We start from the raw sequence: 27,342 nt of genomic DNA, 5'->3' as shown, positions 1-27,342 counted from the left end.
AAAGCAATCCTGGCTGCTTGAATAGTTTTAGGCAGTGTGGCTTCTTAAATTTATATTTGATTAATTTCAATTTAATTTCTGTAGTGTTCAGTGAAGAACTGCAGAACAGCCTTCCACGTCACCTGCGCATTTGACCGTGGCTTGGAGATGAAGACCATCCTGGCAGAGAACGATGAGGTGAAATTTAAGTCATACTGTCCCAAGCACAGCTCCACCAAGAAAGCAGATGATGAGACTTTCAGTGAAAGCCCAGGTCAGGAGAACGGGAACGGGATTCGGGACAGCTCTCTTCCTGCCCACATCGACCCTTTCCACAGCATGGATCAAAACCAGGAGGAGGCCCACAGAGTCAGCCTCCGCAAGCAGAAGCTCCAGCAGCTGGAGGACGAGTTCTATACGTTTGTCGAGTCTTTGGAAGTGGCGAAAGCGCTGCGGCTGCCCGAGGAGCCGGTGGGATTCCTTTACCAGTACTGGAAGCTGAAGAGAAAAGCCAACTTCAATAAGCCTTTGATTACCCCAAAGAAGGATGAAGAGGACAATCTGGCTAAACGGGAACAGGATGTTCTGTTCAGAAGATTGCAGCTCTTCACACACCTCCGGCAGGATCTAGAGCGGGTAAGCCACTGCACTGCCTGCACTTGTGCGAAGTGTGCTGGCCTTCGTTAGCCGAGTTTCCAAACTACGCTCTCGGTTACTGCCCTTGCATGCAGGCACTCCATGCTGCATCTTAACTCAAAGTTGTATTGTCAGAAAAGACCATTAACACTAAACTTTTACAGAGCACACCAATTACCCTTTTCGAATTGAGGGTTTGTTCACAGGGCCAGCAGGTCTTGGCTTGTAGTATCCAATCTCTTTACAACTGGACTGTTGTATTTCCGCTTCATGCTTTTTTACTAATTAACACTGATGGCTATGGACTGTACTGCACCCCCCAGCTGGAGCTTTTTTAGCCTTTAACGGCTTTCTCTGCTCCTTTTGTCTGGTGCACAGGAAGGAAAAGATAACGAAACTTACCTTGATTTGCAGCAGATCTTTTTTTTTCATAGGCACAGCATAGTAGGATGACATTTCACTGGACTAGGTTTGGGAGGCACAGGATATTCCACTCAGGTTTCGAATGTTTAAAGAACAGTTCAGTAGGATCAGTTTGGTGTTTTATCTTAAGTACATCTGATCCTGTAACGACCTGAATTCCTTCCTTTTTGGGGTTTTTTTTTTTTTTGAGTTAACTAGTAGAGTTCAAGATCTGTTAGAGCCAGAAAGAATACTGAAATTATTTTAGTTTATCACGTCCATACAGTATGTGGTTCGTGTAGGCCACATATGGAACCCGGCTCAGGAGGTCCTACCTCATCCTTGGTAACCTGCGGGTGAACTACAGCCTGTCTTCCAGAATACTGTCTAGTCTTTACATCAGGACAGCAGGTGCTCGTGCATCTACTGCATCCTTTGTAAAGGATTCTGGTGGCTAATTACTCTTCCAATGAATCGTTGCAGTTTTTCTTTTGAAGTTTTTTTTTCTAGTTTCTACTCCCTGCCCATGACCCTTTTCTAGCTCAGCGAGATAGCTGTTATTTTTTGTTTTTGCTCTGTGTGCTCAAGATTTCTTCTAATGTTCTCTTTGATCAGCTAAATAAGTTGAGCTTGTCACTATGTTCTCTGGATCTTAAATATTCTGTATGTATTATTTCCATTTTTAAGTGTGATGTCAAAACAGGATACATCGTTCTACTAGTATTTTTAATATTTTACTACTCCATTGTTCCCACTGATTGTACATCCAAGATAACTCGGATGAAAAAAAAATAAAAAATGGGGCCTACTTTTTTTCTCCTGCTCAAGATAGAGTCGGGTAGACTTGATTATGAATGACATTAGTGACAGTGTCATCCACCTAGACACAGATTTTGAAATTGTGTCATCCCGTTCACCTAATGAAACAGGTATGTCTGTGGACATGACGCATCTGTTGTGCAGCTTGGATCAGACAAGGCGAAGAACAAAAGGCCGCGAACTGCATCAGAAAGGGTACCAGGCTAGACAAGTCCCTTCTGATTCAAATCCACAGAGTAATGGCAGTTACTTAAAAGTACTGGCTGTCCCGGGACTGGAAGCCTTAAATAGAGCAGGACTTCAGCAAAAACAAGTCACACTTGTTCAGTGTCTTCTCCTTAATGGTTGTGAGATCAGCCTGCAAGGTTGCAATCCACAGGGCACCACGCTGTATGCAGCTATGCTGAACGGGGCAAGGAGCTGTGGAAGCACCCACAAGTATACTTCTCAGCAATTCCTCATCTGGGGAACAAGTAACTTCTAAGCTCTAGGAGAGCAAGGGTTGTGAAACTTACACAGCTGTCTAGATGAGACAGTCACATTTTAAGGGCAGAAATAAAATTTTCTTCTAAAAAAACCTGATAGCCAAAATAATAATTTTGTTACTGTTTCCAGTCCCTGCTTACCTCCATGGTGCTATGGCATGAATAGACTGGCCTGCCTTCGTTTTGATCAATCATACAGCAATGGCAGGGTTATCATAAAGACTGGTACTGTTGAATAGCTCTCCACATTTTCATGCTATTAAGTATAATTTTCTGTTGTGTCTCAAACAATAAGAAGCAAACGGTGCTAGGTTATTTAATACTGAGTGTATTTAAGCATTTCCAGCATTTCTCTAGATTTCCTGATTCAGGTGTTCACAGAAGTTACTTCTGTGCTGTGGCCCTCTCAAATCTGATGGAATAATCTGTCAATTAAATGGTATTTAAGACTCTTTTCTAAGAAGTGTGTTGAAGAAGGTTAAATTTAAATACATTACTAACTTGTTTAAACGGTGTATCATACTTAAACTGAATTAATTCAAAGCACAGATTGACAACATTATAGAAACACAACTCCTGTAAAACTCATCAACGTGATGTCTTCTAGGTACGTAATCTCACTTACATGGTGACCCGAAGGGAAAAAATCAAGAGATCTGTTTGCAAAGTTCAAGAACAGATATTTAATATCTACGCAAAGCAGCTGGAACAAGAAAGAGTTTCAGGTATGCTTTGGTGTTATCTTTTTCACGTAAGACCACAGGCACAAGCATTGAAAGGTTTGGTTACAGGCTAATGACTAATTTTGAAGGACAAACAGGACCTCATTTATTCTCATTAAAATCTTGTGTAGTCCACCATGCATCAGCAGATTGGAAGAAAAAATGAGAATCTGTGTAGCTCTAATGATGGGCACATTGCTACAGAAACTGGTGAGTCTGTGTTCTTATCCGTGGGGCACTGAACGGCTTGCTGCTTCAGATCCTTTCTGGTGCGATTCTGTAATGACTCCTTGTGACAGAGAGACCGTGACTTACATTCACGTGCCATATGGTACCTAGTAAGTCTGTGGTTTATTAGTGCCGCTGCATTAGTGTTTACTACGTGCTTCTTTGCATCATAGATGGCAGTTTAAAGAAATGAATTTTGAAAAGGTAGGACTCTGGTCTTAAAACAACATGTTTTTTTTCTGCCTAATCTCATTGACAGTAGTCTTTTCTCAGAAAGATGAATAACTTAAGTTACTGCATTAACTAGACTATCCTTAATGTATTCAGTAACTAATAAACCATATTTTAGACAGAACCAATCAGATCCACTTGCTCGTTGCTTTTTCCCCCCCTCTCTGAGGAGTCTCTGTCTTAGTGGATATAGTAGCGCTAGGATTTATATTTGCTACAAGAGTAATTAGGTGCAGCACAGCTACAAGAAAGAAAAACTACACCAGCGGTATGTTGCGAAACCATGACATAGCCACATAATTGTGATGTAAAGGTGCTGGGTAGACAACCGAATACCCATATATGCTGAAGAACACGTGAGGCATGAGGAACAGAGTTAAAATAGGTACATTCAAACATCGTATTTACCCAGACATGGACTTGCTTGACTTTAACTTAATTTGTTTACATTTAGGTGTGCCTTCCTCATTCTTCTCAATGGAAAACACGGTGTTGTTCAATAGTCCATCTTTGGGCCCCAACGCTCCTAAGATAGAGGATTTGAAATGGCATTCTGCATTCTTCAGGAAACAAATGGGCACGTCTCTAACCCACTCTTTGAAAAAACCGCACAAGAGAGACAGAGTAAGAAACAGCTCTGGGAGTGACAGCAAATCCATGCTGAGGCAGCCCAGCCAAAGGGAAGGCGGTGCAGCTCCCGGTAGCTTTTTAAGTTTTGACAAGACCTTTGCAGAAACACGGATTGTATCAGCACAGCAAAAAAATGGCATAGTTATACCAGACCACAGAAAAAGAAGAGACAATCGTCCACAGTGTGAGGTGATCAAGGCAGAACTAACGGAAAAGACTTCTAAACACAACCACAAACCACTGAGACCCACCGAACTCTATCAGAGGCAATCAGAAAATAAAAGGGCTGTGAACCACTCCAGTGGTAGGTCAGCACCTGGCACGCGGAGGGATATAGTGCCTAAATGCAACGGGGGTCTTGTCAAAGTAAACTCTAATCAGACAGTAGTTAAAGTGCCTACGACGCCCACAAGCCCAGTGAAAAACTGGGGCGGATTCCGAATTCCAAAGAAGGGGGAGAGGCAACAGCAGGGCGAGAGCCCGGAGGAGACCTGCCGCCAGAACTCCAGCTACCCCTACCTGGGCGTGGGCAGAGTTTCACCGAAGGACAGGGCGAAAAGCAAGCTAAAGCCTGACAGCGAGAATGATGGGTACATCCCCGATGCTGAAATGAGCGACTCGGAGACTGAAGTGGCTGAAAAAAAGTGCAGGCAGCAGAGGCTCAGTCCAAACAGCACTATCAACAGAAGGACGGACATTATTAGGAGAAGCATCCTGGCATCCTGACTGGACACAGGGACACGGTGTCAGCACTGTGGTCAGTACAGTCACTGCCTACATGCCAACTCCACATTATTTATTGGTGTGAGAGAGGAGAATTCTTAGACATGGCTGCAGACTGACAAATAGATAACCCATTATTCCTGAGCTGTATAAACATGTTTACATGCACTTAAAGCTGTTTTTTTTGCCCCCCCTCCCCTGCAAATTCTCTAAGTTTGAATCCCCTTTATTTGCAACTTTACTGAGTAAGCAGAGAAATGACAAACAGGATTTGTGATGAACACTAAGGTAACTCACAAAAACTTTTTAGAAGGGGCTAGGGTGGGTTGGGGGAAGTAGGCAGCATTCGTCCCTTTTAGCTAAAAAGCACTGATAAAAATTTACTCCCTTCCCCTGCCTTCTGGAGAAGCACAAGCTCTTAATTTAATTTGTGTGTACTGAATCGAAGATGGTTGTTTAACCATTCTGCACTGCTAAACCCCATTACAAGTAGTCACTTTCCTTGGATGGTGGTAGGTCTTTCTCCTCTGTTTGCAGCATGTTTTCTGTTGCATTCAGTTTGAGCATAGATGGCTGCTCAGAACCCCTCCATAAGCTCCAGAGTTTACATGTAAATACACCAACGAGATGACCAGATGTAACCACGCCGTTACACTGGAGAAGGAGGGAGCGACAGGTCAGGGCTGCAGCTGCCTTACAGCGCAACAGCTTGGAAGGGCTCAGACTATGCACAGAGGACACCCTGGAACGGCTTATTTCTGGGAAAGGGTTACTGCACCCCCTGGAATAACCCGTCACCGTTTAGTCAGTCACCTGCCTCTGGGAGTAGGATGACAATTCAAGAAGAAAATTTCTAAGGCACTAGTCAGTAGGATTTCCCAAATCCCACCAGATATGCACTAATGGTATGTATTGGGAAAGCCAGGCTTATGACACTAAAGGGTTGCTTTAAAATAGACATGAATATATATTTTTAAATAGAGTAAAATGGAAAGGCAATAAATTGTGATTAGCTCTTTACAGTCAAATGAAGAAAAAATATTTCATTCTATTCTGGACTAGATTTGATGGAAGAGGGAACTCATATTCTGAGTGTGTACTTTTTTTAATAATTGCAAATGGCAATAACTAGTAAGCTATGAGCAATAATATTAACAGATCATTAGGATACTGTTTTGTACTGAGTAGAGTGCGCATATAACAGTGGAGTGTTAGGAGCCTGTAAATTTTGGAATTCTGCATAGATGTAAGTCAGGTATGTACTGGTAAAAAAGTTTAAGCAGCAATGTGTTACAGAAAGACAGGCATAAAGAACCCCTCCCCCCCACGCCCCCCTTCCTACTCCTAGCCTGCCGTTATCACATCCACTCACTTTTTAATGTTAGACCCTTGCCTCTTGAACCGGGAACATTTAAAACACAGTAGAACTCTGCCATAACTGAGTCTTCCAGAGGATTCAATTATTTTAAAAAAAAAAAAAAAAAAAGCTTATTAACACCCTATCTTGCTATGCAAGTTATCAATTAAATATTGCAACAGAATGCATCCCTATAATTTGTTTTAAAACTCAGAAGTCTTAACCTTTTGATACTTTTTGGGATGATGTTCAGGAAGGGGCATTTTGTGTAAGATAGCGTACTTTCAAAATACCATTGTTGGTCCCAAAAGTTAGATTAACTTCCTAACTTACAGAGGTGAAAGTCGAACAGGGCACTGGTGAATCTGAAATTACGTAGTCACTCTTGGGATGTGTTAAAAGAAAAGTACTACTTTGATCAAACAGCAACAGACAGACAAAAAGTAAATGCAGGTAAGTTCTACTCGACATACAGCAACGTTTTCCAGACAGGCACTGTTGTTTTCTGTAAGAAAGAAGCTCATGACCACATAGGGAATTGTTTGTCAAGCCATAGATGGAATAATCTAAATTTTGATTCTAAGTAAACATTTAACCTCACACCAGTTTGGAAGAGGTACCTTGTTAATTTGCACTATTATAAATGCTAACGTTGTGCAGAATTAATGCCTTATCTGATTTGCTCCCCGACATTTAGGTTAATAAGCTTTCTAATGTTTCAAGTTAAGCTGAACCAAAACCAAAAAAGCCGTAAGAAGACTGCAGTATGACCAGCTCTGTAAGTTAGTTTTGTCTCCCATGCTTAGCGCTCAGCAGCAGAGGTGTCGTTAAGTACAGCAGTGACAATACAAACCCACCCCTGTATTTTACTGGGATAGAACCATTTGCTGAATTTCTGTTTTTAAGCATTACCTTTCCTTGTGCAGACTGACCAAGAGATCTTTGATTACGATTGGTGTATTCTGTCAAACTGTAGGTTAGCTGAACTTCTGTAAAGTTGCCTGGAATGCCATTTGTTAGGTTATAAACTCACACAAATCTAAATGAAGGGTTATACGTGTTGTGTATAAATCTTAATTTCAGAAATTTGAGAAAACTGTCATTACATTTGTAAAACTTTGTACAGAAGATTTTTCACTATGTGCCTAGCTTTGGTGTCCATTCAGCTGAAATTAATTAAAAAAGGTGCATGAAGAGAAACAGATAGAAATAAAAAGTATATGTAGAGATAACTATTTTATATTACACGGCCCAATCCTGTATTTATTTTCTCCCTTTTTTGAAGTATTTATAAAGACCTAGTTGAAGACAGCTGTATTTTTTGTTAAAATATTCAGTAGAATTGTGCCTTTTTGTCTGTATGTGAATAAATGCTGTACATTTTTGCAGTATCCTTGCCAGCAGCGTTTTAGAATTTGCAGCAGTTATTTTGTTTGCGTTTTTACATAAACACTTCACTGCAATGATCTGAACAACTTTCATGGTTAAAATAAGCATTTAATTTGGATTATTACAGGTATCAAAATGCACACTGCGGTTGCAAGAGAAAGATTTTTTTTTTTTTGAGGAACAGTATAGGGTCTTGTTAGTGACAGCGGTGCCTATCCCATCAACAGAAAATTGTATGCTTTTTTCCTTGAGAACCTCAAAAAGATGTTGCTTACCTCAAATAGTTCACATTCGTTGATATATGATGTCCTTCCAAAGTCCATAATCTTCATACATGTTCCACTGGAAGAGGAACATGAAGTTTCTTACCTGTAGGTCTTCAAGATAAGTACGCTGAATGTGCATTCACACTATGAACTGCCTATAGTCAAGCAATGCTGACAGAGAACGTTTGCTGCTATAGCAGGATCTCTAGGAGACAAGCCGCGAAGGGCACAGTAGGTCTTTCCTCTTGCTTCCTCTACACTCAAGATGCAGAAACATGGAACGGACTTGGAGCAGAGCAAGAAAAGGACAAGCTTGTGAAGGCGTATGTCTAGCAATACATCTTGAAAAACAGCTATGGGTATATAATTTTTTTCAGATCTGTACTTGTATCAATCACATGCATTCGCATTATGGGCAACTGTGAGTAGCACCCCTCAGAAACATGTTTCAAAGAATGAAGATTAAAGGATGGCCCTATAAGAGTACTAGTGCGAGCTCTTCAAGGCGTCAATAGGAGCCTGAAAGAGGTGGTTGCAGCTGCTTTATAGATCTTGCTGACAGCAGCCCTTCTGAAAGGCACTGCACTGCTGGGGTTACCTGAGTAAGACCGGGCCAGAGCTGAGGGCAGCTTGCTCATCACTTAAATAGACTGAAAAAGTTTCCTGTATGCAGTGACAGATCTTTCAAGATCTGGCCTATGCCAGATATGAAATGAAACTCCAAACTGAATGAAAAATGAAATGAAACTCCTACTACCAAAATGAAACTCCTACTACCGTCATAGTCAGTTTCTTTCACCTGTTGAATGGAAGTAACTATTCGCCTAGAAACTTTTCCTAAATAAACATAGTCAAGAACAAATTTCTACTCCATGGGGAAGCATTCATATCACACTAGGGAACCTTTAAAACACTCAAAAACTGGTGTTGGGGTGGGAAGGGAAGGTAGGGGAAACAAAAACTTTTCAATGGAAGCGTGACAAGAAATACATAGAGGGAAACAAATGTAAAACAACCAAGACAGATGGTTGAAAAGCCTGCTGCGCAATTCCATGAAAAATCTAGTATCGTGAGGGAGAGAGTAAAACTTACTTATCTAACCAGCAAGCCTCAAATTTCAATTGCCTCAGCAAGTGCCTTTCCTCTGAAAGTCCAATCTGTGAGCAACGTGCCAGCAGCCTCCTCTAGAAGCCAAATGGAAATGAAAGGAGGTGGTGTTAGGATGATGAGCTTAACGTGACCACATTCCCCTTTGTGGTTCAGACAGATCTATTTGGTCAATTTTTAGCTGCTCAGAGGATCAGGCAGACAGATGAAAAGTGGGAAATCTTTTTCCTTCCCATGTCATCTGCCGTAATTGCTCTGCTGCCCCTTAACTTTACTATTAGGTGCTTGTCTCAGCATTGCATTCACATTGTGGCAAATAACATTACATAACAGCTACACCACAAGTTGAAATTAATATACCCGTAATTAAAAGGGAACCAAGCAGGTGCCCTTCTGTGCTTCAGGGAACAATACACAAATACTGTTGCTCAAAAACTTACACTTACCTGCTATTTTCAGCCAGGTTTCACTTCACAGCTAAAGCCTCTCTTTAAGGAGTGAATGGGATTAATAGCTTACACAAAATCTTCCATCCAGGTGCTCTGTCATCATCTCCGATGTGCATTATGCAAATGAAAATAAGGTGCTTGGTACTTACCTCCTTCTGTATCATACACACAGTCGATTGATGAAAAATCTCGCCGCAACAGACGTTTAGAGTTTCTAGACAATGTATCCATGTTGCTTTGAAAAATCTTTGAAGTCTTTTAGCAAACAGAGATTGCAATGGATGATACAGGCATATATCAAACTGAGAAAGCACTAGTAAAGTAGTAGGAAACAGTAGCTTCCTCTGCAATAAGCAGAAATTTTTCTTGATGTTGCATCCATCTTGCAGGCTGTACTTGAACAGCCAAGTTTTCAGGAGGTGGCACAAACTCTTCCTTCCGTGTGGTGATCAACCCAGGCCTGTCCTTTAAAATGCAAACACGGTGAAGATCCACTGCGACAGACATATGGGTTTATTAGTCCAAAACAACAGTTTTCATCAAGCATTGGGTAAGCATTATCCATCAACTGAACTAGAAGTTACAAACCAGAACTACACTCTTTACATTGAAGAGGAGGGACGAGAAATTACGTCCCTAAAGTCCAAGATGGGAGCACTTCAAAATCAGTTAACACCTATCAAGTATTTATAATATACACTGGAAGAGAAAAGAGTTCAGCTCTAATCTTAGAATGATATATACGAAGTTTCTCAACTATCAAAGAAGAACATGTACGCAAGAGGATTCCCACATACTGGCATCTGTAGAATTCAAACACACTATTTCAAAATGCGTAAAAGCTGGATGACTTCACCAGCTTTGTGCAAATTCAAGTAATAGAGAACTGAAGTTCCCAGACACACCAAGAGAGCAGGATCAACAGAAAAGCAAGGAACAATTGTAAAATAGTAATTAGGAAGAAAAAGCACAACTGAAGAAAGATTACAGTCCTTGGAAATGAGCTGTATGAATAGCCATAGCAGCGTTTTATTTATTAACTGTTTCCCAGGGGCATCAGAACAAACCGAACCGAATTCTTAAAACTGGAAGGCAATGGAGGCAATTCGCAGCTATAACGCACACCATAAAACCAGCAACTAGCGTCTTACTACAATTCATAAAAGATCTTCAAAATGTTCCCAAGTTACTGCACTACAAAGAAAAATTAAAGGTATCGACTGTATGTGAGCAAAGCTGTTCATGAATTTCAATATAATGTTATCTATTCCCTGTACACAATCTTGTCATAGTTGGAGCTGGTGTTTTTTAGACCAAAAAAGACCAATATGCCACAGCACTGTATCAGATTGTTTCATCTGCTACATTAAAGGACTTTAATTACAGCATTTTGCAGTCGTCTTCCAATCTTTACTACGCACACAGATACAGTTATCTTCATCCACCCCCTTTCTTACCTGAATAAAACAGAAAATGTTTATCTAAGTTTACAAGCCTTGCTATACATTTGACTTTAATGCTCCAATATGAAGTTTCTCCAGCAATCTTAACTCCAACATAGTGTGAATGAACAATACATATGCTTAAATATTTTCCAGATCCTTCAGGGAAGCAGCTTTTTTCTTCTGTGTAGTTATCAGGCTGAGCTGTAATTAAAAACAAGTAGATAGTTTCTTATGTAATTTTTTGTAAGACAAAAGTATCACTAGAACTTCAATATGGAAGGTGTCGTGAAGGAGAGGGAACAAGCAGAGATTAAGTGGGAATTTGGGGTAAATGGTAGAATTTACAATGCACTCTGTTGATGACTACTGCTTTTGTCTTATTTCAGATCCCAAAGAATTCAAGATGATGAAAGATTAGGTGGCAGGAGTACATTGTAAAGACATCCATAGAATACACGCATTTTAAACCTGTGCAAACACTATCCTGTAGTTTTTATGTTTCTTACTGAATTACTATTATTTATAAGCTAAGATTTATAGTTATTGAACTAACCACAATAAAAATGTAATTTCTAGACTCCCTAATAGTCCAGCTCTAGCCTATATTGGATTTAATTTTACAAGTAAGCTGGATAATGTGATGAGAATACACAATTAAGTCAGAAAGTAGCCCTTAACCTACAGATTCAGAATACAGAGCAGAGTTACTGTTCTGAATCTGAGGAAGCACACACATGAACATTCAGTCTTCTGAGAGCTAGAAGAGAATAAACACCTTGTTTCTTCAGATTCAGAAGAGCGGACATTCTTGTAGCAGCACTCTTGGAGACCTCTTTTTTCAGCATTTAGCGGGAACAGCGCTGGTACTTCTTTTTTTGGGGAGGGGGCAAGCAGGGGGAGGAAGGGGCTTGACACAGTTGTTCTTAAGTCACTACAAAGAAGCCATGCCTGACAGCTGGCAGCAGTAACCTCTGCCAAGCCTGAAGAGGGCAAGGCAGTTCTGAAGACTGGCAATAAGATCTGGACAACAATTCAGCTGCTAAACATCTTGTCAGATCTCTTTGTTACCTTTCAGAGGGAGACTGGTGAGGAACAGTTAATTATCCACGTTTTCAGGAACAGCAAGACCTCTTCCTATATGGGCACTGAGGCCAGGAATTTACTCCCTTGAAAGGCGAAGTGACCATGTTTTTTAAGGGAAGATAGCACCTCAGAAGTATTAGAGCTGAACAGATCCATACAACAAACAGGAGGGGTAAAAAAAAAAAAAAAAAAAGAAAAAAAAAAATCACTCTTTCAGAGCAAATCTTCACCAGCTGGGTAGACCCTTCATGACAGAGAGCATTTACAGCCAGGAAACATAGCTTCTGTTATGACAGCTTGGCAGCTTTATTTACTGCTGTTGGGAAAAAAATGCCCTTTGACCTAATTGGACAATTTAGATCAACCCAACATTCCCTCTCTGAAGCTCACATGGGATCACCCACATTAAAAACCTATGATTTGCAAATGGGTTTCCTAAATCACTGTAAAAAACTAGGAGGCAGGAAGACCACCTTTACTTAATAGGAGACCGACTTGAGTAACAAATTTGCTTGGCAAGTAAGTGAACCCAGTGTATAAAACCCCCCATGGGATTTGCTTCAAGAGGTATAGCTTGAATAGTATGGAAAAAAGAACGCTGGATGGAAAAGAACACCTACTGTCCAGCAGAGAAAATACAGAATTAGAGGTAGCACAGGGTTTAGACAATTAAATCCTGAAGTTTCTCCCTCTGAAGAGAAGAAAACCTTTCCTCCCGATATTCCTAATGTCTAGAAATATTGAATAGTACTGCTCAAAGTTGGAACCGAGTTGTAAGAGAACTGGAAAAAGAAGGCAGCAACAGTTCAGCTCATTAAGTGACCACAATGGTGCACAAGGCATATAAATGGTTCTAACAGACACACCTTGTTTGAAGTTTCCAGAATCACTGAAACGTGTAGTAGGCATGTTTACTATGGTAGCGAGATACATGCACCATCCCTTCCTTCCCCTCTTCCCATGGCCTGGAAAAACCCAAGTATTTCCTATTCTGTCTGCACAATTTTCAGCATTTTTGACATTACAGGACTTATTGTGTCTGTTATACATAACTGATGATAACTGCAGTGGGGTGTACTTCTCTAATGGTCTTCAGGGACACAGCTACTGGGGGCCACTAGTAAGAATGCAGGTGGACAGACAAGAAGTTCACAACTTTGGGAGTTCACATGACATTGCAGAAGGTACTCAAAGTTGCAATTTGATGAACACTAAACAGGTCCTCACTTTCAGTTCTGTCGTGCAACCACTGCACACCATTTCCCCATGCTCTTTGTGCAGCCACACAATGAATTAGACCAGGGAACTTGCTTGGCTGAAAGAAACCACAAACAGAATTCCCACAAAACAGCTATGCTGCCTAGCAATTTTTGTAACGGCAGTTCTCTAGCCATCAACTCAAGACATGCTTTGTTTTAAATCAGACTCCCCAGGAGACAGGTGTAGGAATCAGCACAACATGTGCTCTTTATCACGTGAAGCCATCCTTTGTGACTGCTGCAGTAGGTTACTCCAAGCTGAAAAAGCCTGCTTTATGTAAACAGGAGCTGCAGTTGTTTAAGGAGTTTCTTTTCTCTGTTAACTTGCTGCCATTTCTGAAGATGGAAATGATCATACACCTTCCTTCACACGTTTTGAACCACACAAGTTTAGTTCGCATCAAATTTGTTTCCATGAACAAATCTATACTATCACTTAAGCATCCTGTCAGAACGTGGCATTTAATTGAATACGCATCAGTTTTGTGATAACGCATGCAAAATACACGCTTCTTGTTAAAATTATATTAGTAATAATGCACGTAAATGATGACCTCTGCCTCAGGAATGATACAAAGTGACTATTTTTGTAATATTCAATCGGATTTTTTTAATGCGCTTAGATAACATGTTTTTTGTTAGTTTTTGTACCTTTTGAGATGCTGTAGCTGCCCTCTGTTCTGCCTGGCTCAATCGCCCTTGAAGCCTATTGATGTATTCTCGATATTCCATCATTAATTTTTCATCCTGTGCAAATGACATATCTCATTACAAATGCAAAGTCCTTTTTACTGGATCCATACATACTGTAGTGAAAAAGCTTAAACCAAGAGGAACTTAAGAAGCGGAACTGTTTACCACTTACAATAAGACTGAAGACATACTGCTGACACTATAGAGAATTTCCAGCTCAAATATGACATCATATGACTTTTCCAATCAGAGTTATCTGCAGAGGAAGTTCTACTCATTTCACCATCTTGAAGTAAGATGCATAAAAGCTGACATTTTAATCCAGGTAATTTAATATACACAATCTTACAAAGGAAATGTTTTAGCTATACTCAAAGGAAAAAAGAATATATTAGATAATAAACTTGCTACAGATTTCTTCTGTTCTCTTCATCAAAGGGTATGTATAAAGTCTTTCTTAACCATCCTTTACTTACAGGAAATCTATTCTCGCATCAGCCCCATTTTTCTCCTCTAAATAATACAGCACTACAAAAAACAATACAGAAGGACTTATCCTAGACAGAACTGGATATTATCCCAGATTTATGAGGCTGACAGGACAGCCGTTTTCTAAAGTGGCCATTAATTATTGAACAATGCACATTCCAAAACAGCCCTGCCCTTAATCTTTAATGGATAATGCTTTTATCTATAGGCATATATGCACATACAGTGTAAATTCTACTATACACGTAGTACGCTGAGAATTTGAGATACCTGCATATGCTACATTATCCATAACACAACACCTACTCCTTTTTAGAGGTACGCATGCATACATAGGCATAAGTGACTTCAGAAACATTTCCTGAATTGTCTAAAATTGCTAGATTAGTAACCTTGAAAGGTGATCTCTCCTTTACCTTTTCTTGTAATCTGAGAGTAAAGTTAATTTGTCTTGCTGCCATTTGAACAGGTCAGTCAGCAGGAACAGTGAGGTTTTCCTGCTATGACTACTCCTGTCAAAAATCCTTCATTTTTTCTAAACCAGCAGCTTAACTCATCTACATAGGTTTCTGTTAAGATCCTCGCGTGCGTGCATCAGGTTGTAACTGAAAGTAGTTGTCACATCAGTCACTATCTTACCTCAGTTACCTTTTCATTTGCCATTTCCAGCTGAGAAATGAGCTCCTGGCTACGAAGTTTCTGTTGGCTCAGCTCACTTCTATTAATCAGAAGAAAAGATGCTGATTAACACACAGTAGTGCATCAGTTATTGGAATATAATTTCATAGGTACTTTCTTGCATTGTAGAGGCTTATGGCGTATTTTTAATTACAGCGTTGCTCTTAAAACACTGATTTCAAAAGCACTACACTGCTAGCACTTCTTCATGACGTGTATTCAAAACTATAATGGCAGAGGAATGAGATGTATTTGTTCGAATCCACAGGACTTTGTCACGAGCATTTGACATTTTACAGGTTTTTTTTTTTCTGTTTATTGAATCTTAGTTTGTGGGCACATTATCAAATACGCTATAAATATAAACTGCATTTGCACAATGCATTCAATATTTAGATTAACATTCTAATTAGTGTTCCATAACCAGACCTCAATGTGGACATTTTTGAAAGTGTTTTTAAGTACCTAAAACCAAATCATTCTATACTTGTGAGACAGACAACAATGCAACACTTCATGAGGAAAAGGAAAATGCCACCTTCTTCAAGTGGTCTTTTTAGTTTTATACTGAATGAGTTTTAGTGATCCTGAATTTGTATAGTATTGAAGACAAAATCTGGGTTATGATAGACAACTTTGAATAGGTGCTCAAAGGAAACAGTTCTTGCTTCCTGTCATCACAAGCCACTGAAGAAGAGGGATGACCAAAGATGAAAAAAATCTCTTAACTTTGGTAATTTTAGCCAGAGGAAGATGCAAAACTAAATGAGCTGCTCTAACCTTTGCCCAGTCTCTACTCCACTAGCAACAGCCATCACAAAAAATGGCGTGATCAGGATTCTTTCCACCAGTTTCACCTTCTATGTTGAGGTTCAAACATATTTGTGAAGAAGAATTTTCGAATCTATTCTCACTTTACCTTCCTTTCCCAAGTTGCAAGTATGCTGAAATGCAATCACCTTCATGAATATGTAGCACATTGACAATGCTCAGAAAGCTGATACCTAACCTTTAGGTGCTCTGCCTACTACGGAAACTACATGCACTTAATGGAAGCTAAAGCCTTTATTCTTTCTGTAATGGAGGAAAGGTAGGAGATACTTGAACCTTAGATCTTCATCTTTAAAAGCCTTTGCTATTTTAACGACGGCATTTAGTTCTCAAGAACAATTTACTCTTAAAAACTTTTAAACTTAGTATTTCATAAAAATTAGACTGAAAACTGCTATATGGCACTTGAAATACAAGGTTGCAATATATCTGTTAACATAAGGTTGCAAGTATCCTGGCTGGTAGTTTCCACTCCCTTGTTTTCAACCAACCCCTTTAACCAATCCCAGGTAGATACCATAAAAACAGTTCAACGTCTTTTGACTAGCTGCTATAAAAATGAGCGAGTACATAGGCAGATATTTAAATTATATTAAACAGTTAAAATTATATATAGCTTATATCTGTGTTACCACATGTGAACATTTTTACATAAAATAAGAACTAAAGATGGATTAAAATTGCAGGATCAAGATAGTATGTTAATACTTAACATTATTAGTGCAATTTGTCCTCTGTAATCAGTATCAAGCATCAAGATGAAGCATTTTCAATATAGGAGCCCTAATAAACAGCTGTTTTTTGAAAGTTCAGTTTTTATAAACTGTTTTATTAGCAAAACAGAAATTTTAGACAATTCCTGTCATATCTTTTCATACATACCTTTTCAAAATAAACTCCCTAAAAAACTATTCAAACACTACTCCTTAGAACGTGTAGACTGCTTATGTTCAAGTTTAACTATGCTAGTAAAAAAGGCTTTGAAAATAAGGAAATTCTTAAGTTCTGACAAACCATCTTTATTGTTACGTCATCTTGGAAGACTATCCAAATAGAGCAATTTTCTAAATTAAAAATTCTTAGTTACTGAAAACAATCTGTCTCCTATACCTGTACTGAGGTGTGGAATTAGCATTCTTAGCAGCACAGGCCATAAACAGAGTTTACATGCTCATATACAGCTGTATATCAAGAAATTATTTTTATAATTAGATCACACCGAACATGTATTTAAAGAAAACAGTTTAACCTTGTAAGCATAAGGAAACGTGATGGCTATTGAGCTAGACAGTTGATTCATTCTGATTGTTAACCTTCCCCCAAACACACATTATGAGATTTTAATATTAAAATTGAGCAGTAACCCCAACTGCTGAATAATCAAATCAGTCCCTACTCCATATTGTCTTTGTTAAGTGAATAGGAAACAAAAGGTGAGCTTTTAGCATTTTGCAGACGGGTGATAAATCCGCCAGCTGTAGCAAGTACGTTCTGCAAAGCTCTCATATGACAAATATAGCACGTGCCAGCTGTTTTTTCGGTTGAATTATACTATAATATGCTTCAGTTACTCTTAGTAATTATGAATTTTGTATACTGCCAGTACCTGCAGCTGTCTCTCATCCTGTTAATTTTTTTCTTTAATGAACATCTTAAAATAAGCAGCTATGGCTGCCAAACATTGCAGAAGTGCAGCCAAGAATAATGTTTTAGAAATGGAGGAAACGCCTTCATCTCAAGATGCTGTGCAATTCACTCAATGTACTGTACAGGATGTAGGGAGAAGGAGAAGGCAGTCCTGGCCAACACTTCATCCACAGGCACCAAAAGGGGTCATTCTTCAGAGGCGGATTCTTTTCCGTTATAGAAAAGAAAAAACGGAGAACTCCAAAAAACACACATGGGTACCGATGAGTCAGGGACTCTAACTATGACACAGAAATGTTTCAGAAGCAGAAATGGAACAAAGACACCCAAAATAGCTGCAATCAGATGACTTAAGCTAAGCAAAGTATTTAAATTTAAAAACAATATGACAAGGATTCCCTTTTTGTAAGTAGTGACAATTATAATTCAAGTGAATATTAAAAAAAATGAAGCCATTCATTATAGTTGTTCAAATATAATGCATTTGAGTTACAACGAGTATTTTTGATTTTTTCCCCCCAAAAGTTACATCTTACTACTAGAGAATAGTGGCAGATGGTTAAGATTATTAATTTACCAATTTGTTCACACTATGTATTAGCATTAAATTTTATTACTTTTTTTATTAGTTAAATAGTTAAGATTTTTAAAGCTCCGCAAAATGCACTGTTACATGGAAGCAACTTCTAAGGTACTTACCCTCGTTATCATTTAAGTCAACGTTTATAAATTGTCTCATGTACTGTTTGTTTTGTAGATTCAGTTTAAATTTCTAAAAAGAGAACAGGCTTGTGTATACCTATTACTGCCCCTACTCAGGCTAAACTGTACCTCAACTGAGCAATCATCCACATGTCTAACAGGCCAAAGTAATATTCATAGAAAAGTTTGAGAGAACTGTCCATTTCCTGTAAAATTTTCAAGTTACAAGATCTACCTTTTTCTCATCTGCAGTTTTCAAGAGCTACTCCACTGAAGGGCATTCTGTGGATAATTCAGTCATTTGATTGAATATGACACTTCACTTATCAGTGAATCTTGTTCTGATCCCTGGTCCAGAATCAGGTTCCACAAAAACATGCTCTTGTTGTTGGCCACTGGCGAGGAATCTGGTAAGGGTTTATGTAAAACCACTAGTTATCTGCCAAATTCTTTCTCAATTTATCCAAATTCTTTTTGTCATTCTCAGGATTAGAACATAAAAATCTATGAAAAATACTGATATGCCAATTAGAGGGGATTAACCATCTATTACTACTTGTATTATGACCTCTTTTTTATTCATTTGTTTAACCTGGTTAATGTAAGTACAGACCAGTCAAGGTGGACTTTACAAAATAAATGAATAATCTGCCCTTATTTTTTAAATTTGCATATAGTCTTTCACTTTATTTTCTTTTAGTAAATGCTGGCAGATCCGATTACCCTGTTTTTGCTTAAATTCTGTTGTCAATACTTTCTCTCTCACCCCTTCTCAATCTATCCTGTATTCTGTTACTGAAGTTTGTTTCCCTCCAATTTACAAGTTTCCTAAATACTCCTTTGGTATTGCTGATTTCACTTTCTATCTCGGCTGTCATTTATTCTTCTCAGCTTAAGCCTGAAGGACTATATAGCTTTACACACAATGCTGTAAGGTAATAAGAACAGTGCTTGACAGTCTCTTCCCCCAAAATTCGGGCATAGGAACCGTTTTTCTAGATTATAGTACTTCAGTGAAAGCGAGAGCCTTTAAAAATATGTGTATGTATTCCTTGTTTCTTTCAAAAGTAAATACTTTCAAATGAAGACAATAAATGTAAAAGAAGTTAGAAGCACTTGATACTATTATTTTACTGCAGCTGTCAAAGGCAGATCACTTAAGTCCCTTGAAGTTTTGGGACATTCCAACTGACAGTGATGTAACAGCTTACAAATTCACAGTTGGAAGCTCTAGACCCTATAGATCAGCAACAGCAGCAACAACAATATGGATTGCTTCTATTTCTTATCAAATTCCACACAAATTTGTGGAGAAGTGACACTGAAGATCAAAGTAACTTTTTAAGCATTAAACTTAATTCCGATTTGGTTATTTAGATTAAACAATGTTCCAAATATAGGGGGAGAAAAAAATCAAATAGAAACTCAAGTAAGTGTCAGTTACTAAATTAATGAACATATAATAGTTAAATTATTCACCAAGACTTAAAAGATCTTTTTGTGTTATGAAAAAAATTACCTTTAGAAATAAGTTTGCTAGTTTTATAGAATTTCTCTACTTCTCTCCTTAATATTTTCCATTTAAACCCCTAGAAAGAATGTGAAAGATGACTTTTTGCCTCTCAGAGTTCACTTTGTTCTATTGATTATTCCTGGTCAGAACTGAATTGGTGGTTCAAGCTCAGACCCTATCAGAGATGCAACTATCAAAATGCAAGCCTGTTGAAACACAGCAAGTAACCAAACCAATTCAACTAAAATTAAGTGTTAATACGCATTTCCATCTCAAAAGCTACATCCGTCCTTCGGTCTTGAGGTAGATCGACCCAGCTGGCAGGTAAGCCCCCACACAGTTGCTTGCTCACCCCCACCCAAGAAGAAAGGGGGAGAGAACCGGAAGGGTACAGGTGTGGAAAAAAACCCCACGGGTCAAGAGAAAGACAGTTTAGTAAGTGAAGGGAAAAAAAAAAATTGATGCAAAAGCAGTCACTCATCACCAGGAGACCAATGCTCTGCCAGTGTCCAGACAACTGCTACTTTTGAAGAACTTCCACCCAGTTTTATCGGTGAACGTGATATTATATGGTATGGGATATCCCTTCGGTCAGTTGGGATCAGCTGTCCTGGCTGTGTCCCCTCCAAACTTCTTGCCCACCCCCAGCGTCCTTGCTGGGGCAACAGACTGAGAAACAGAGACGGCCTTGATGCTGTATTACCACTGTTCAGCAACAGCTAAAATGTTGCTGTGTTATCAAACACTATTTTGGTCATAAATCTAAAACACAGCACCATACAGGCTGCTATAAAGAAAATTAACTCCATCCCAGCCAAACCCAGGACAAGTCTTTAAGAAGCATTAAATTCACCTTAACTTAAAATATAAAATTCCCCCAAACTTAATCTGAGGGTGATAGTTTTTGTATGTGTTTATAAACACATATAAACAGATATAGATTAATTTTTTACATACATACATGTTCTTAGAGAAAGAAACAACCTAAATTCAATAGAAAAGCCTTGGAACAACTCATCTTTAAATAAGTATGAGTGCTACGCCACTTTTTTCCAACCTTTAACAGTAATCATTCATTTGCATAACTATTTCAGAATTGTAAATATTTGCTGTCTAAGTTCACTTCAGTAAATGTCATTAGAACTCAAAGTACATGTAAAATGCATGCAATCAAAAGTCAGAACAGCTTCCTTTCATAGCCTGCCAGGCTAGACATTTTGCAGGAATAAAGAGACTAAACACTAGTCATGAGTTGTTAGTCATGCTGCCAAGAGCAATGTTTTTATTTGGAACATGACCTATGTTGCAAGCAGCACTGACCACCTACGTTACCTTCAAGATTGACTTTTGGCACAAGTATATTGAAACAAAACTGGTTCCTTGCCCTCTTGCAAGGTGAAGGTGAGGTCTATTACCAATAAATCCTTCTAAAAGTGTACAGCATCTTAAGATGCTTAGAGGGAAGAAAACTCTTCTCATAAATGAAGACTGTAATGTACTTTTATAAAGAACACGGTGGAATTTAGTTTGCAAGTATTCAATGCATTGCCTACTGTTTCAGCACTGTTTTTTAATTCCAAGTTCAGTTTTATAGGCAACGATTACATGTTTAACTTGAACTGAGACCCAAACGTCCCAGAAAGCACAGAATACTTTTCAGTGAAGCCTGAAAGTATCAATTTATTTATCAACATTTTTATCTACAGGTTTTTCACTGATCTACTAGGTTCTTGTATTATTTAAAAAATCATCACTCTGCTCCACTGTTACAGGTTACAAAATTTACTTTTCCTTCTCAATTTTTTTAAAATTAAAAATCACCTAACGTTCACTGATGTTGCTTCCTTTCTTAAAAGTATTTATTTAATCCTTCCTTTATGCATATGTATTACACCTCACAAACAAAACACTGCAGACTTAAAAGATTACAAATGAGCAGCACAGAATATGGAAAAGTTAGCAGCTGCTGCTGGGAAGTTAGTAAAGAAGCCAAAACGTTTTAGACACCTTCACATGGAAAATGAAAGTAATGAGGATAGAACAGAAAACAGCAACAGATCATGAATTTAAGGCAAAGGAATGGGAAACACCTACACTAACAAATGGGATACTGACTCAATGCTTCTGAGAGCTGCACTAACAGCAAACTTCTGGTGAAATGCAATATAAAATGCTTTTATGTAAACTACCTCCCCAGTATACACGGATACGACTTTGTTAGGAAGTTCATAACTTCCTGAAAAACATTCACTTACAAAGCACATTACTATGCTGTAAGAGTAATAATTCTTATTAAACACTGAAATTCTGGTACATGTCACCAACACAATCTCTGTATTTGCTCATATATTTACACAAATCTGCGACATCAAACACGAACTTCAGGAAGTGCCAAGGAATGTCTCACACTGTCCACAAAATACACTAAATAACCACAATATGCTGCTAAGCTTGGAGAGTTCTCTATTTAAATCCAAAAAGAATATGTTGATATCTTCATCTAAGTTCATAGCCTTGCTGCCCAGTCATGACAAGATGAAGTTTCTAAGGAAGATACTAAGTTTTCCTTACAAGCTCACAGCTTAACTAACCCTCTCAAAACCATAAAAATGTAAGTATATACAAAAGCTGGGTGAACATCGGCCTTGCACTTGGACCCCGCTATATGGCTTGCCGATACCATTTCCTGCATTAGCCTCAAGAGGACTTTCAACCAGAGCCTTTCATCCAAATAGATTCTGCTTACCCAGTATCAGTCTATTATTTAGTGATCTTGCTGATATTTCTGTGATAAATGCATTTGCTGCAAAATTATTTTGCTTTTTAAATAACCAGCAAATTTATTTTAATTCACAACAAAGTATGAAGTGATTTGCCATTCCGTACTTGCATTCAAAATAACGTGTTATTGTGATAAGATTAAAATAAATACGATAATTATTCATTTATAATATAAGCAAGAACTTTGCATTGAATAACTACTACTATGTAACTCAGGAGCTAATTTTCATACCAACTGCATTCTGCACTATATAGCTAGATATCTGGTAATGCATATAACGTGAAAAATAATCTGGTTTTAAATTTTCTAGATAATATTTATAGGTTCTGTTATAGCCACTTGTCACCGTAATATCAGAGCATCACTGCACAGATTTAATTACGAAATTCCTTATGTCAGTTTAAATTACAACCTTCTAGCAGAGAACAAACTTGTTTTTATTGCCAGCTTCCTTGTTAGGTAGAGCAAATGTCTGATAAAAACTTCTGCTCCTAGCTTATACAGTGTGTAAAAGCATCACCTATGAAATCATCTTAAAAAGTAACTGACTTTGCTTTTAGACTTGCACCAAAATATCTACTGAAGTCACAGAGAATCACGTGGACTTAGTGTAGACTTACAATTTCTAATGAGATGAACATTTTTTCTATTCTGCTCATCAGGCAGTATTCTCTGATACAGGGTGTTAAATTATCGCAGGAGTTTTCCAGATGATGCTACATAGGCAGTCTCTCACATAAACAGGGACATTTTCAAAATTTACTACCTATTTTTCATAGAGATTCACAAAGCAGACTTCCTCTCATGTCTGTTGTATTTTCTATGTCAGCATTTTGCTGCAGATAAATAAGATCTAGAGCTTTTGGTCCGCTATAACAACATTCTAACACTTAACATTAAAGCTTTAAGAAGGAAAAAGCAGCTGTTTCACAGACAACTTTAATTGTTTTGGAAGTCTGCAATTTTTCCTTTTTAATTGGAAGTTGCTGAACTACATTCAGGATCTAGTTATGAACCTAGACGCTCAACTGTGAGAGTTTTTGTAGTTTCATTTACAGAAAATAAACTACAAGTTTAACAGCTTAAATTTACCTTAGCATGAAACACTACAAAATATTTTTCTTCTTTAGTTACTGCATTTACAAAAGATGTCAAAAAAGCATTAGTGAGACCCAGCTAATTACATACAGTAAAGCTATACTACCAAAACTGTCAGTGAATAAGCACAGCTCCCAGTGTCTCGCAGATGTGCTGAACACTGATGTCTTCTGAAAGAGACTTTTTGCCTTTTTAAAGAACTCTTTAGTAATCTTTGCAAAATGCAGTATATTTTAAGGCAAAATAAAGCCAGCCTATACCTGGACAGATAAAGTAAAAAAGCCCAAACTCTTTACTTAGGAGAGGTAAAAATGACCAGAGTGATTATGTAGGACTTACTTTTTTAGAAAAATGGGCAAAAATGTTATCTCTAATTGGATTTAGTATGATTTTGAACTATCTGAAAAATTGAAACTGAACTAGTTATCGTAAGTAACAATCCATTACTACTACTACAAAGTGTTCTGAACACTCAGAAAAGGAGCACTTGAAAAACATGAAAAGCAGATCAGTGAAGCCGTTAGTAAAACAGAAAGGTCATCAATAAATGTTTTATCAATCATTCTTGTATTTCAAGCAGGATGGAACTCATAGCATTCCTCTATCTGCACAGACAATAGGTACAACCAGTCATGATAGACACCGTGTCACTTTAAAGAGGAATGAAACTAGTTTCAAAGGGAAGAACTACTACATAGGAGACTGCTATTTACGAAGTTCACTGGAGGTCAAATTCACATACTTCTCTAAAAAAGATGGAAAACCAAGTTAGGTAGGGTAGATTTGTTATAGGCAACATTTTCAGGTAGTTATTTTCCTTGCTCAGGTTTAGAAACTTGGGTTCTAATTCCACTCACACTGTTGGCATTCTGACAACTAAGAAATGTCAAGCTATGCTTAAAAAATTGTGACTCCAAAAATTGCATACAATACTGGAAAATATTATGGTTCGAGCTGAGAATATGTAAACCATTATAACAATAAAACATGAAAAATCCAAAGGTTACTCCAAAGGAAATAAAAGCTGTAATTCACAGGCTTACAATTTTAATAGGGCAAAAACTTTGATTCCTTATTAACATGAGAGTAAGTAACTTCTAAAATCAATCTGAGCAAAGAACTATACACGAGTGCATCCTGCGCTTTAAGTGACTAAAGTTAAAGGGTCATTTCAAATTTCTCAAATTAACTGAGCTGCATACCCTGAATTTTTCTTCTAAAAACCACTGAATGCACTTCCTAAAAGATAATGGTATATGCAACATTAAAATTAAAATAGATAGAGAAGAATATAAAGAAATGAGACTTATGAAATCAGGCTTCCTAGTTTAGATGTTACTGTGTACCAGTCTGTCAATCTCCTCCAATTTTCAACCGATTTTGAAGAGGAAGAGATCTTGAGGACATAAACTTCTAAGAAGTTCTATAAAAATATAAGGCTAATTTAATCTCCAATTTATAGTCTACTTGATTTAAGTGACAGTGCTTCCTGAGCTGAGAAATCAAATAAAGCATGAGGGAAACACATTTCTTTGCTTCTGTTGAGAGAAAGCCCATTTAAAACTTAGCCTCCTACAAGCACCAGCTGGCTGCCTAACCAGAGTAAGTGAATGTGCGCGTCAGCTTGCAACTAGCCACAGTTTGTCTGCTGCTTGCCAGCCAAACACAAGACACGCAAGAAAGCTGAGGTGGAGGAAATACCAGAAAAGGAAAGACACTACAAATCCACTCTGCACAGATCAATTAATTTACATTTTAACGCAGTGCTATGTGTCCACACACTGAAAAGGAAAACCAAGATGAATGTAGATGCCATACTTGCTTATTTCATAAACTGATCAGTGTGGATTCTTAACATTTTTTAATGGATATTAACATCCAAGTAGAAGCAAACACTATAGCAGTATGCATTTAAAACAAAGATAAGTTTGTAGAATTTATTTCAGACATAACTTGCAAACGGCTAGTTTCTCATTGGGATACTTCCTCCTCCACTCACTCATTTCCAATAACATCACTGTCTTCTCTAAACCAGTTGATGTCTGTCTGTATATAGGCTCACAGGCACCATAGGTGCTTGTACTCGCCAGCATCTAGGAATGATATGTAATCTGTATCTGTGTCTGTTGCGTGAGATGCCCTTGTTACTATGCCCTTTCAAAACTGAAAATATTCTTATACTCTGTGCTGGGAATACAAGTATCAGGTAGTTACCTGGCAACCTGCATGAATTAAGAGAAAAGTAAAGTTTATATCATATTTTTGCTTAGGGCAATCACACAACTCATTTGTATCCTCATTTATGACAGCAACTGCTCAGAAGAGAACATTGGATGTGCGTCCCAATAGGCTTTTACCAGTTTATTTTAGAGTCTGGCGACTTACTCCACAACTGACTTTATGGTGACTGTTCCGAATAGCTATAAATATAGAGGTTTTCATAATCCAAAGCTAAAATTCTCTAAATTGAGCATGCTATATCTTGAAAGAGAAAATTAAAAGTAATATATCCCATTTACTTTTTGTCATTACAGAATTCACACACATTAACAAGATGTGAAATTTTTACTTCAGTGCTAACTTCACAAAGAGCATCAAAAGTTCTCTTTAGAACATTCTTTCCTGTTTTGCTGGAAGCACATCGTCTAGTCTGGATGGTTTGCTCTTCATGGTTTTTCACTACAGGTCTACTGCCATACACCAAACAGTAACTAAAACCATTACAGTTTCCAGAAGAGGAACAAAATTGCACTTACTTTAGCTTACTGATCCTGGCTTCTGTAGTTTCAGTAAGATTTTTTGTTTCTTCTTTCCACCGATTTGTTGCTTTTTGCTGAGCTACTAACAGATGTCTAAGTTCAGCAGTGGACTTTTGACTGGTGTCTTCCATTTCCTTAAGTCGAGCTTCATACCCATGTTCCTTCATAGCATGCTCATGCTCCATTGTGCTTATCTAGAAAAAATACAAATTGGGTACAATCAAGTCTCTCACTTTTTGCCCCCCTCCCCCCCCGCCTTTTTTTACAACACTTGAGTTAAATTTATAAACATTTGTTGAAAGCATGTAACATACAATAATTAAACTTGTAATTATATGCTCAGAGATACATGTTCCCAAAGCCAATTTAAGCAAATAGTACAACTGACAATAAAAGATAATGAGCTGTGTATGCTTATTTTTGTAAATAATTTTTATCCTTCTCCCTTGTGTTTTCTCCACAGAAAGACGTTCTTTCTTTTTCATCTAGCTAAAATGTGTTAGGAGTTTCTTAACTGCATCTAAAATCCTTTGTACATCGGAGGAAAATGAAAGCAAGCAATAAATCTTATCTGTGACTATAATGGAAGCCTGTCTGATTAAAAATGAGACAGACAAAGATCTGGTATATGCTTTAAAACCGCTACCTATCTCTTACAAGACTCTGATCCTTTGTTTTTAAACTACGTTTGACCAAAGGGTTCTGGAGTTGTAACAAGATTTCCTGTTTAATTTGACTGCTTCCTTTGGTGCAAAGTGGAAACCCGATTTGAGATGGTCCCCATTCATAACTTGTAAAACTGTTTACTGAAGTCTTCTTCATTGCTGCAGATTCTTAGATCCCTTTTCAGTATCTTTACACTCCTGGAGTTAAGAGCAGAGGGGAAAGCTTTACATGTTTAGAAAGCACATCACGGATCAAAGCTGTTCCTCCCTCCAGA

The 27,342-nt window shown here is 38.0% G+C and overlaps 2 protein-coding genes across 18 annotated transcripts in view; one reads left to right on the top strand and one right to left on the bottom strand.

Moving 5' to 3' along the window:
- JADE1 (jade family PHD finger 1) overlaps positions 1 to 6,343 on the top strand; it is a 51,555-nt gene extending 45,212 nt beyond the window's left edge. For all 11 annotated transcript variants that reach the window (XM_075150150.1, XM_075150144.1, XM_075150153.1 and 8 more), the window contains 3 exons: positions 85 to 615; positions 2,929 to 3,046; positions 3,957 to 6,343. In XM_075150150.1, coding sequence (XP_075006251.1) covers positions 85 to 615; positions 2,929 to 3,046; positions 3,957 to 4,858 — 1,551 coding nt within the window. In that variant the 3' untranslated portion in view covers positions 4,859 to 6,343. The remainder of the gene's footprint in view (positions 1 to 84; positions 616 to 2,928; positions 3,047 to 3,956) is intronic.
- Positions 4,720 to 27,342, bottom strand: part of SCLT1 (sodium channel and clathrin linker 1) — a 52,408-nt gene continuing 29,785 nt past the window's right edge. For 3 of the 7 annotated variants that reach the window (XM_075150154.1, XM_075150159.1, XM_075150161.1), the window contains 3 exons: positions 26,400 to 26,596; positions 15,032 to 15,110; positions 12,180 to 13,957 (listed from right to left, as the gene is read on the bottom strand). In XM_075150154.1, the coding sequence (XP_075006255.1) occupies positions 13,772 to 13,957; positions 15,032 to 15,110; positions 26,400 to 26,596 (462 nt within the window). In that variant the 3' untranslated portion in view covers positions 12,180 to 13,771. Of the gene's footprint in view, positions 11,070 to 12,179; positions 13,958 to 15,031; positions 15,111 to 17,161; positions 17,830 to 26,399; positions 26,597 to 27,342 lie in introns of those variants that run through there. The other 4 variants (XM_075150157.1, XM_075150158.1, XM_075150156.1 and 1 more) reach the window with 4 other exon arrangements.

Source organism: Calonectris borealis, chromosome 4, assembly GCF_964195595.1.
Source record: "Calonectris borealis chromosome 4, bCalBor7.hap1.2, whole genome shotgun sequence".
NCBI lineage: Eukaryota > Metazoa > Chordata > Aves > Procellariiformes > Procellariidae > Calonectris > Calonectris borealis.
The sequence above is the reverse complement of the archived record's forward strand: the minus strand, read 5'-3'. Positions and strand labels throughout refer to the sequence as shown.